The sequence below is a fragment of the Manis pentadactyla genome, chromosome 17 (assembly GCF_030020395.1).
Source record: "Manis pentadactyla isolate mManPen7 chromosome 17, mManPen7.hap1, whole genome shotgun sequence".
Taxonomy (NCBI): Eukaryota; Metazoa; Chordata; class Mammalia; order Pholidota; family Manidae; genus Manis; species Manis pentadactyla.
This window is the reverse complement of record NC_080035.1, coordinates 37,765,538-37,777,775: the sequence shown is the minus strand read 5'-3', so window position 1 is coordinate 37,777,775 and position 12,238 is coordinate 37,765,538. Positions and strand designations below refer to the sequence as shown.

General features: G+C 34.6%; 1 protein-coding gene across 15 annotated transcripts in view; it reads left to right on the top strand.

The window, feature by feature from the left end:
* The window catches only part of MYCBP2 (MYC binding protein 2), a 269,203-nt gene that overhangs the window by 221,073 nt on the left and 35,892 nt on the right, over positions 1 to 12,238 (top strand). For all 15 annotated transcript variants that reach the window (XM_036893768.2, XM_036893769.2, XM_036893773.2 and 12 more), the window contains 6 exons: positions 207 to 451; positions 2,429 to 2,596; positions 6,603 to 6,760; positions 7,785 to 7,984; positions 8,818 to 8,967; positions 11,707 to 11,867. In XM_036893768.2, coding sequence (XP_036749663.1) covers positions 207 to 451; positions 2,429 to 2,596; positions 6,603 to 6,760; positions 7,785 to 7,984; positions 8,818 to 8,967; positions 11,707 to 11,867 — 1,082 coding nt within the window. The remainder of the gene's footprint in view (positions 1 to 206; positions 452 to 2,428; positions 2,597 to 6,602; positions 6,761 to 7,784; positions 7,985 to 8,817; positions 8,968 to 11,706; positions 11,868 to 12,238) is intronic.

Genomic DNA, 12,238 nt, shown 5'->3' with positions numbered 1-12,238 from the left:
GTATAAAATATAGTTCAATATAAAATAGTTCCAGAGAAGCATGAAGTTTAAAAGTGAATGTTGTTTTTTGGGTAATCACTATCATTATTTTAAAACAGTCCTGTAAGTGTTTAATAATTTTTATTAGAAACTCAAAATACTTAGGTTAAAAAATTGAAAATTGGAAGATAATTAGGAAAAGGCCACCACAAATGTTTCTTTGCCAGGTCAAGCAGTCTAGAAGGAAGCCAATGCAAGTCAAGACTCCTCGGGCCTTGCCCACCATGGAAGCTCACCAGGTGATTAAAGCAAATGCACTCTTCCTGCTGTCCCTGAGCAGTGCAGCAGAACCCAGCATTCTGTGCTACCACCCTACAAAGCCCTTCCAATCTCAGCTGCCCAGTGTGAAAGAGGGCATTTCTGAGGATCTTCCCGTCAAAATGCCTTGTCTCTACCTACAGACGTTGGCTAGGTAATATAGCTTACTGTTTTTGATCACTGTGGATTAACAGTCTGTGTTGATTAACGTCATGCTCTGAATACCTACACTGTATTACATACTGTGTACAATAAAGAAACCTCCAGGAGTTTATTTTCTGACTTGCCTTGACCAACATGTGACTGGTAAGATACACACTTTATGGCAGTGGGTATTTGAAAAAACACATAAATGCTATTGTCAATTTGTATTACTATTAATACAAAATATGTCTTACAAAGTAAGACTTTAGCTATTCTTTACCCTTTGGTAGGTCAACTTCAGTCTGTTAATGGTGGGAAATGCTGAAGTGGAAGGAAACTGATAAATTGCTATTGAAATTTTTCATTTTTAAGATTATTCATTCTGTTAGCATTTAAATGTTAGTTAGCTGGGTACCAGCTTTGTTTTGGACCTTGAAGACACCAAGAGGAATATAAAAAAATCCTGACATCCACATCCTCACATTCTGGTGGGAAGACAGACATGTAAAGGACACATTTTAAATGTTATGTGAGGTGTTCTATAATAGAAGCATGTATAGAATGCTGATAGAGCATAAGAGTTGATGGGTACCTGAGTCTTCCCAAAGAAATCAGGAAAGGTTTCCCAGAGGATTTGACACTTGGGCAAAGTCTTTTAAGGAAAAAAGAAATCAATCAAGCATGTGATGGGAGGAAAGTGATTACTAACAAAGTAAATCAAGTGTGTGAAGACAGGAATGAAATAGCATTACACACATTTAAAGAACCACATTTAAGGCTTGTTAAAGCATTGGCTGCTAGGAGAAATAGATGGAATGCCCTACAGGAAGTTACCCAAGACCAGGTACTGTGGGGCTCTGTAGCCTATACTAAGGTTGGATTTTATACCCCATAGACAGGAAGCAGTGGAAGAATTTTAAACAGGGAAATATGAACTAGTCTACAGCCAGAAGATCATTCTACTGCTAATGTGGAAAATGGGTAAAAGCACGTAACTGAAGATAGAAGTTTCTGAATAGTAGACTTTTTCCTTATTGGACTTGGGTGGTACAGCCTATATGTGCATACATTACACTGAGTCTCTAAAGCAGCCTTTTATATACCCAATTCAGGGTTTTTATTTCATCAGCTGACAAAGGTTTCTCAAAATTGCCTATAGGCATGACTTGCCAACCAACAGCTCCATTTTGGCAATGCTGTGCTCTTTGTGTAGCAGAACTGTGTAGTTCTGTTCATTGTTTTTGTACTTACTATTTCAATGAAATGAATGGGAAGCAAAATGAAATGTGAGACTAAACACATGTGAGACAGAGGTGAAGATCCTCAGGTATGCCAGGTGCAACACATCTTTAGCTTCAGTCAAACCACTTTGTAGACTTAGGTAGCGATTATTTGCTCCAGTCTGAAAAGGAAAGAACTGAATTATAGAGCATTTTATGCTGGCATACCAAAATTATGGATTTTGTATTTTTGCCTTTGTGGGGAATAGACACCCCCTCCATCCCAACCCATGGAAATTTCGTATATCTAATCTTTCTCAAATTCGACTCATAATATATGTTCCTGTCAAGAAGGGTGACTGCTTGTATTGCAATAGTCCATGCACGAAACATGAGCCTGAACCAAGGCAATGATGATAGGGAGGGCGAAGAGAGGAAAGCTGACATTCAGACGCCTGAGTGACTGGCTGGCTGGTTGACCACTAGGCCTGCTACAGCGCTGGGCTGTGTTAGGTGGGCACTCGGACAATTGGTGGGATCATTCATCGAAACACTCAGATGGAAGGAAAATGAGTTCAGTTTTGTATTTGAAATGTGGTACCTGAAATAGCAATGTGTAAATTACCAGGCTTTTGTCCAGCTTTATGACTGTTTTAATGCTTCACCCTTATAGAGTGACATGCTGGTTCTATGTTTACAAAGGGTATTAAAAGTGGGAAGTGTCAGTATTGCCATTATACTAAGGTACTGGCTTTGATTTAATGCAGACACCATCATGAAAATTTTGCGGGCTATCAGGATGACAACCTATTCCAGGATGAAATGAGATATCTACGTTCAACATCTGTACCAGCCCCCTACATATCAGTAACTCCTGATGCAAGTCCTAATGTATTTGAAGAGCCAGAGAGCAATATGAAATCCATGCCGCCAAGGTATTTTGGTTCTTCTCTCTGTTCTGAATAGCCAGTATTTGGTAGAAGAAAGACTTTGAACTAGAAAAGAATGCTCTGGAAGTTATTTTGTACATCCTTCCATCTCAGGAAGGACATTGAGTAAGTTCTGATAACAGAACAGTAAGAAAAAGTGTACATACATGAATAAGATGATGTTCCTGATAGCAGAGGCAGACTCATTGGAGAAGAAGGATTAACCTATGAAGTATTAATAAAAGATTCCCTTGTATGATATCATTCAGTGCTGTAGTAACTCAGCCTAGAGAAAAGCACTTTGAGGCAGTGCTTAAGAGGTTTTATGGGAGAAGTAGCACTGAAAATAAATCTTTTAACTTCTTGTATTACTGTTTACAGTGCTCCCCTCCCACCCACGTAGGTATGGTAGTATCAGAGTAAGGAACTTCTGTAAAACTGAATAGACACATGCAAATACAATGCAGAGGGAAACGGGGTACCACTTAGACTTTTTAGAGGAGGGATGACATGATAAAAATGCAAAGATAGTCACACATTGTCAGTTGAGAAGCTGATAAATTTAGTCAAAGATTTCAGATAGCTGTGTGGACTAAGATGGTGTAGGCAATGATTATGAAATAAAAAGATAGACAAAGGAAATATATTTTAGGAAAAACCAGTGTGTGTGATTTGTTTACTAACCAGCTAATGAAAAGGATAGGTTTAGGATGGCATCACCCATTTCAGGCATGAACAGCAGTGAATGTGTTCTCACTGGAAAGGAAGACATTTGCTGAAGGAAAAAAGAATGTGCTAATTAAGATATGCTACTGTGTTAATACTATATAGCTATATATTAATATAATACTTTAATAAGCATAATAGAACTATGTGTCCAAATTAGTATTTTTCAATTGAAAGTACTTGCAACTTCTCCCCCAGTTGTGTGGATTATTCATCACAAGTCTTTTTGGAGCTGCTCTAGAAATTTTATCCAGAATGCAGTACAGCCTTTTATATCTTCAAAGATAATTAAGTGTCTCTAAAGGAAATAGATTTTTTCAAAAAGAGTTAGAAACTATTTTGAGGCTAGTCTGACAAATGTGGTTCATCAGGTTATTATTACCCTTCAGGATCAAAATCAAGTACATAAACCTCAAAGTAAAGATTATGAAATGAAGGTTCCATATATCATAGGAAATAATAGAATTTTCTATGAGGCATAGAATATCAAAGTCCAGGGGAAAATCCTTTGTTGTAAAGTCCCCTGGTATCATCACTAGTGTTAGAGAAGAAATTGGAAGTCTTCTAGGGAATCCTGTTTCCACAGGCCCTTGCTGAAGAGGAGCAACAATCCAGGGCCCCAGGGAATGTGCTGCCTTAGAAATAGGATTCACACCTAAGAATAGGAGAGATGGTTCTTGTATAGAACATTCAATAAAAACTCATCTCTGGGAGAAGAATAAAACATGTGTCAGGTAATTGTAGGAAAGGAAGTCTAGGGCAATACACCCTTACTTTTTGGAACGAACAGAAGACTTAGACAGAGCTGCCACTTTAAGGTATTAGCAAAATAAAAATAAATAATATGTCTTGCAAGTCAGTTAACCCAATCTGAAAGAAAACTCCTAGGAAGAACAGAAAATTTCTCTAAGTTCTCTGTAATACTAAAAAACTTGATAATGACATAAAATTTAGTAAAAAGCTCAAATGTGAGAATGAGGTAAAAAAAACATCATGAGGTAAAAAAATACATTTCAAAACTAAAGGGACAGGCTGAAGACCAAATCAACATGGTTATAGACTCATAAATTAGAAATGTTTAGAATAATATATTGAATTATTGACATAAAAGTTTGAATAATAATGACTAGAGTAAAAGGACAAATAGATTATAGCATTTAGTGCAAAGATAACAGGTATGAAAACAAGATAATCTAACAGGAGAATAACTGGTATCTTTAATATAGAAAAACCAACAAATATAACAGAAATTTTATCTAAAACCATAAGAGAACATTTCCAAAAATAATAAAGTTCTGAATTTCCAGACTAAAAGGAAATTTTTGTAACAGGTAACTGTAAGATACAGCTTAAGTTCCTGATACTCCAAGAAAAAAAGATGAGAATTTTTCAAGTAACTGAGCAGAGAAAAACAAGTCACATTGCAAAATGAAAAAGTTCAAATGAATTCAGGCATCTGTATAACCACTTTGAAAGAAAAAAAATGAAACAATGTCTCTAAAGTGCCTAAAGAAAGAAAATACTGCCTTAGAAGTTTCACCCAATCAGTATAACATTATCATATATAAAAGATCATGGTGACATTAGAACCTAATTATAAATTAATTGGATGACTCAAATGATTAAAGAAAAGCATGTTTAAAAGACTATATACTATACAAGTTAAGTGTAATTTTTCTAATTTCCTAACAGAATCTTAAATAAGAGAAACTATGATCCAACTATTTTATATTCAGCCAGGTTGAGACATTCTCAAGTATATAATAATTCAGGGAATATAGCACTTTGGAGCTGTTGTTTAAAAAAGTCTTGACAAGCTCGAACTATTACAAAAGGTGATGAGTGATGAGTAATGACTCCATCAAAGCAGTGGTTCTCATTGAGGGTGATTTTGCCTTCCAAGTGACATCTGGCAATGTTTGAAAACATTTTTGTTTGTTACACTGGACTAGGTCAACAGGCATCCTTGTGGGTGGAGGCCAAGAGCATTAGCAGAGCTCCTACAGCGCGCCAGGCAGTCCCCACCACACGGGATTACCTGGCCCAGAGTAGCCGAGGTTGAGTGAATGATAGTCATCTTTGTTTCTTTTGGGCTTTCTAGTGTTGCTTGAGTTTTTTACAAGCATGATCATTTTTATAATAAAAGTCATTTTTTAGGTTGTGTAACAGTTTTTTTTTTAAGTTGATCAACTTCCTCTGAAAGCAGAACAAATGTCTTGTGCATTATAGTAGCACCGTGTATAAAGTGAATTAAATTAACATACCCTCTGCTCTGGTTATTCTGGAACCAAACATTCCAAACTGACCTCCAGGCACATTTACCCCAATCAGTTCTGTACAACATTTATGGCCCTATTCAAGTAAGAGTGTACATACACTTAGGGTGGTAAGGGAAGAAAACGGCCAGGGAGCTTGCCACTTCCTAGAAAATACGTAAGCTTTACTGAGGGAGGGCCATAGGACTGCAAAGCTGGCTTGAATGATGGAAAAGAAACAACTCCAGAAGTCAAACTGAGCAAAAATGGCCATATTTGGAATGAGGTGACAGAAAAAAGACTACATCAAGAGTTTGTAAATTTGTCTTAGGGAAAAAGTAAGGAAAGGTATTTCTCTTTTGTATAAAATGGCTTAATAAGGGAAATTATATAACCATCTTAGTAACTTTTCAGGTGTTTTTTAATGTTCTACAGTAAATAGAAAAATTACTACTTTACTTAAACCTGGATGAAAATCAGGGCATTCTTATGGAATGTTTAAGTATAATATAACTCTGATGCTGAAAATGAGTTTGTTAATCTCTCGTTACACTTCGGTGTGCCAGGCTCTAAAACAGGCTTTGGGTAACACTTCCCAGATATGACACACCTGATAGAAAGAAAATAGAATCATTTCATCTTCCATTTTATTAGCTTTCTGTGTTCACATACCCTTTTCTTTCTATTCAGTGCTCTTATGAATATATCTGCCTGTTTTTCCTGAATATCATGACACATGATTTGAAAGGAGCTTAGAACATTTGATGATATCAATGCTTTTTCCTTTAAAATGAAAAAATAGATGTAAGAAAACCAAAAATTTTAAGATGTAATTCTGAAATCAGTCGAAATGTTACTGCATTTGGAAAGATGGAATTATGATTTAAAGAGAGATTGTCAAATTGGCTTTGAATGTTTTCTGAATGAAATATAGGTTCCCATGTTTGACTACATTTTATAAACTAAATATAGTTTCTCTTCATTCACTCTTTCTCTTAAGTTTTTAATCTGTTATCTTGTTCTGTTTGCAGTTTGGAAACTAGTCCCATAACTGATACTGATCTAGCAAAGAGAACTGTCTTCCAAAGATCATACTCAGTTGTTGCTTCTGAATATGATAAACAGCACTCCATTTTACCTGCACGAGTTAAAGCTATCCCTAGAAGAAGAGTTAACAGTGGAGATACTGGTAAGTATAGAGATAAAAAGGAAGACTAAGTGATCCAAATGGTTGTATTTGCAGATATTTTTGAAAGAGATATGTATTAATTTTAAATTGTGGTAGACATTCTTTTTATGTGACACAGCCATAAATGTGCCTCTCTAAATTTTTCATCTCAGAAGAGGCATCCAGAAATCATCAGTGATTATTCAGGAATAAACTGGTCTTTAAAATCTCAGTTGTTCGGTATCTAATCCAAATGTTACTACCATTGTCCTTTCCACTAAGCTTCAGTGAACCAGCAGTTCCAGTGACTTACCCTTTCACAATTTCCACTCCCAATAGAAGCTTGTATCTCTTGCAGCTACGACCACCTGAAGAGATAATAAAATTTGGGAATATAAGTAGTTCCTAATCAGTGAAAAAGGTAATCTGGGCCAGTTTGTATCAACAGCCCCTAATTGGTGCTAGGTGATTCTTCTCAAGAAGAAAGAAAAATCCAAGAGAAAAGGATAATATGATGATGATTTATCAGGTAGAACACTTGCTAAAATGAAGATATGGCCTAATATTTATAGGTAGATGATTATCTTATTATTGAGCATCCCCCAATGATTTATAAGTTCATTCAACAATTATTTTTGAGCTCTTATTCAGACACTTTTGTTATAAAGCAGTCCTTTAGAAAATGATGGGGATGATAGATATATACATATAGATTCCATTTAGGGAAGAGACACATCACTTATCTTTTAGAGTGTTTCACAAAGCCTGAACTTTAGATTCAACCTAGATTCAAAACCCACCTCTACAACTTAATAGCTGTATGACTTTCAAGAAGTAAGATACTTAATCTCCTAAGCATCAGTGAAAATTGAAGTCACTGTGATTTGTATCACATGCAAAAACCAAAAACAGAAAATAAAGATTCTAAAGTAAATAAGCCAGATACTGTTATTTGTAATACCGCTTAAAATATGCTAATCATATATATATATATAATATATATATAATCTATGAAAATTCATAATTTTCTTTTTTTTTTTTAAAGAAGTTGGTTCTTCCCTCTTGAGACATCCATCTCCTGAGCTTTCCCGGCTAATATCAGCCCATAGCTCTCTTTCCAAAGGAGAACGAAATTTCCAGTGGCCAGTCTTAGCTTTTGTTATACAGCATCATGATCTGGAAGGTCTTGAAATAGCAATGAAACAGGCCTTAAGGAAATCTGCTTGTCGAGTTTTTGCAATGGAGGTATGAATACTTTAATGGGGTTATTGATCCATTTGATGATTCTATTTAATGATGTCACCTTTCTACCAAATTGAAATTGTGATGAGATAATAGCCAATCAAAAAGATCAAGTATTCACATCAAAAGTAAACCCTTAAGTTTATGAATATAAATAATTTAGAGTTCCATACTTTAGTATTCTAAGAAAATTTATTTCTGCATTGCTTTATTATTTGAAACCAATATTGTCTTTTTTAAGAATACTTTTTATAATTAGGATGTCATTTCAATTAAAATAATCATGTAAACAGCATGATAAATAGGGCTTTTTAGTTATAAATTTAACAATAATTACTTATCTGAGTCTCTGTTCACTGGAAATAATAGAATGGCTACATATCATATATCATATTCTTGTATATAGTACATCTTCTTTATCATGAGTATGATTAATAACCTGCCACTTTATTGAAAGGAACAATAAAAATATATTTAAATAAATGGAAGCTTATATAGAGTTGAGAAACATTCTGTATTGATCCTAAATGCAAGTTGGGAAAGAAGTGTTTGAGTAAATTAATATTAAGATGAATTTTTGAAATAAGTGCTTTGAAAAAGTGTTTTGTTACTGTATTTTGTATTATTTCCCCTTTTATTTTCTTTAATTAGGACCAAAATTATTGACTATTTCAAGTCCAGTGTACTTCTGGTGAAATGAAAGTCAGGTTTCCTAGTATTTTTCCTTGAAACAGTTAGTCCATGGAAGTACTTTTTTTATGAGTAAGGAAAGCTCTGCATTTTTTACTTGCATATTTTCTTTTTATCTTGGACTCATTTAATCATAATTTATTCAGGCTTTCAACTGGCTGCTGTGTAATGTCATCCAAACAACTTCTCTCCATGATATTCTGTGGCATTTTGTGGCATCACTGACTCCTGCTCCAGTGGAACCAGAGGAAGAAGAGGATGAGGAAAATAAAACAAACAAAGAAAATGCAGAACCAGTGAGTGAGATTTTTGGTTTTTTTAATTGTCCATATTTTTGTATAATAGTAGAACCACCTTTAGACAGTATAATAATTTGCATAGGGTCATTCACAGATTATATAACCTAAGTCAAGAATAAAATTTCAATGCTATGAATAATGTATTAATTATATTTAGTGAATATTTTCGCTCCAGCAACGATGCTGTCAGTCAGTTCTGACTTCTCACCAAACATTGTCATGAAGCTTTTAACTGGAAGATATATACTATTGCAGTTCAATACAGGACATATAAACAGGGCAACATTATTACACTGAAGATCAATCTACTTTACAACATTGCTATAAGTTGGCAGAGAGTAAAAATGATGCTCTGTAGGGACATGAAATTCAAAAATATTTGTTTGGCTAGAAGGAACTTGGATTTTTTAGGAGGCAGCATGCGTAATAGAAAAGCATTGCAACAGGGCACTGGAAGCCTGGGTTCCAGCCCCATTTTTGCTTCTGCAGCAGTATGAACTTGTGGTCCTCATTTCCATATGTAAAGGAAATGTATGAACTAGACAGCATTTAGCTAATAAACACTCTTAAATTATACATTTGATATTTCATGATTAATTTCCAAAGACATTAAGCAACATTATCATAGTCAAAATATTAAAACTCATAAGGAAACAAAGAACATGAGTAAGAACTAGCAGAAACAACAGGCAGCTGAAATAGACCTTCAACAGTTTCAGTGGTTGTAATTATCTGTGTATATATAGCATAATTATGTTTAGTATGTTTAAAGAAACAAAAGAGAAACTTTAAAATATGAGAATTTAAGAAAAAATTTAAGAATTACAAATTTGAAAAAGATCTAAATAATTTAAAAATGATATATTAGTATAATAGGTGATGTTAGAAAATCAGTGAAGCAAAAAGAAAAATCAGTTTTGAGATTTATAGCAGATTAGTGAGGAAAGTAGTGAACATAAAGGAGACTTGAAGAAATTACCTAGAATTCAATGGAAGGAAACAGGATATTTAAAAAATGAGTTGCTAAGAAAATGAGAAGATTTAACATTTATCTAACTGGAGTCCCAGAAAGGGAGGATAGACAGAGTGAAAGAGAAACAGTATTTAAAAGTTGATACCTGAGAATTGTCCAGAATTTATTACAAATGACAGTTCACTGAGTCAAGAAGCCCAATGAACCCCAAGCAGAATGAAGAAAAAGCAGTCATGGGGGGGGGCAAATCATAGTGAATTACCTTAACAGAAACAAAAGAAGATCTTTAAAGCTGCCACAGGGAAAAAATTACATTCAAAGGAGACAGTGAGAATCACTGCTGAATTTTCAGTAACAACATTGCAAGTGAAAAGCAGTGAACTTCTCTTAAAAGGCAAATCAATTGACATTTTCAGTTTACTGAAAGAAATTATCAACCCAGTGAATCTGTCTTTGAAGTGAAAGGGCAAAATAAAGATATTTGCAGAAAATAAAAACAGAGGGATTGCCACAAATAGACTGTCACAAAAAGAAAAGTGTAGTTCATGTCATGTACAATAGGAGACCTCAGATGGAAGATCTAAGAAGAGAATGAAGAAAAAAGAAAACATGAACACATGCTACCTCTTAACAAACACTGACTGTATCCAAAGTGGCAAAATAGTGTAAGAATGATTTTTGAAACTTTGTACTGAAATACAGCAATACCATACACATCAGGAGGCAAGATTGGCTTTAGTGTTCAGGAGGTTGGTAAGGATTTTGACTAGCTTCAGACTGTGATAAGTATGTATAACTACACAAAGAATATAAGTAGAGTATATAATTTCCAAACTCAGGGAAATGAGAAAAATAATAAACTCAAATTCCCCCCCACCAAAAGAGAGAAAACAAAACAGAAAAAGTGAACAGAAAACAAAATAGAAAGCAGTACAAATGGAAAATAATATGTTACAAATAAGTACAGATAAAAAAGTGAAGGACTAAATCCTCCATTTAAAGACAAAAATTGTCGGAATAGATGGGAAAAAAAATAAAAGGTAGATAGTGTTTATAAGCATTGCATCTAAAACATAGGTCACAGGAAGATTTAAAGTAGAAGGTTAGAAAAAGATATGCTGGATAAATACCAAGCAAAATAAAGTTGCTGTAGCTATTTTAACAGAAGATAAGACTGTAAGACAAAGTCATTAATAGGGATAAAGAGTCTGTCTACAAAATGATAGATTAAATCCAAACATGCACGTATCTAATAATATAGCCTCAATAATATTAAGTAAAACTTGACAGAACAAGTTTTTCAAGGAAAAACAGAAAAAGCCCACAGTTATAGTGTGAATTGTTCTATACCCATAATAGCTATCTCTTCCTAAATAACAAACCACTCCAAAACTCATCAGATTCAAACAATTGCTTATTGGCTCACAACTCTGGGGGTCAATGATTTGGTGAGGCTCAACTGAGAGGACTGGCTCATTTCTGCATTGCGTGTGTGGATTCACCCTGCTAGTAGATTTGTGAGTACACTAGAATTAATGCAGATATATGGTATTCATGTGTTTGGTAATTTTTAAGTGACCATATCATTTTCTCCCTAAAAATAGTTAAGATATAATTAGTTAAAGCATGTTTTAGGTATGGTTTGGTTTTGTTGCTTACATTTCTGTTTCATGAGTATCTTTAAAATATGTATAATACTTTTTTCTGGGGAAACCTCATCCCAGCACACAAACTGATCAACTGGTTTTCCATTTCTGTCTTAGGAGAAAGATACAAGAGTTTGTGAACATCCGCTCTCAGACATAGTGATTGCAGGTGAAGCTGCTCATCCTTTACCACATACATTTCACCGCTTACTTCAAACCATCTCCGACCTTATGATGTCTCTCCCCAGTGGCAGTTCATTACAGCAAATGGCCCTAAGGTAATCATGTATCTAAGTATTCTAGATACACTGGAGAAGAGATTTTGTGGAGTATTTAAAGCACGAAATGCCTGAAAGTCCTCTTTAAATAGTAAAATACAAAAATCTCTGTTATGTGAATAGCTGCTCCCTCATTACTGCCATGATGTAGAATTTTCCTTCTTAGCTCACACCTTGTTTGCCCCTCAGTAAAATCTGGAGAATATACTTGTTAGTGTTCTAAATGATCACACTTTATAATAGTCCTCCGCACTTGCCCCTCCTTCCTACACAAACTCACTTGCCTCAGTGCTGCCAAAGAGTAGAAGCTTAGACGTCACAAAAAGGGAGAGAGTGAAATCTCAAAAACAGAAATCACAGTAGGGTTTTGA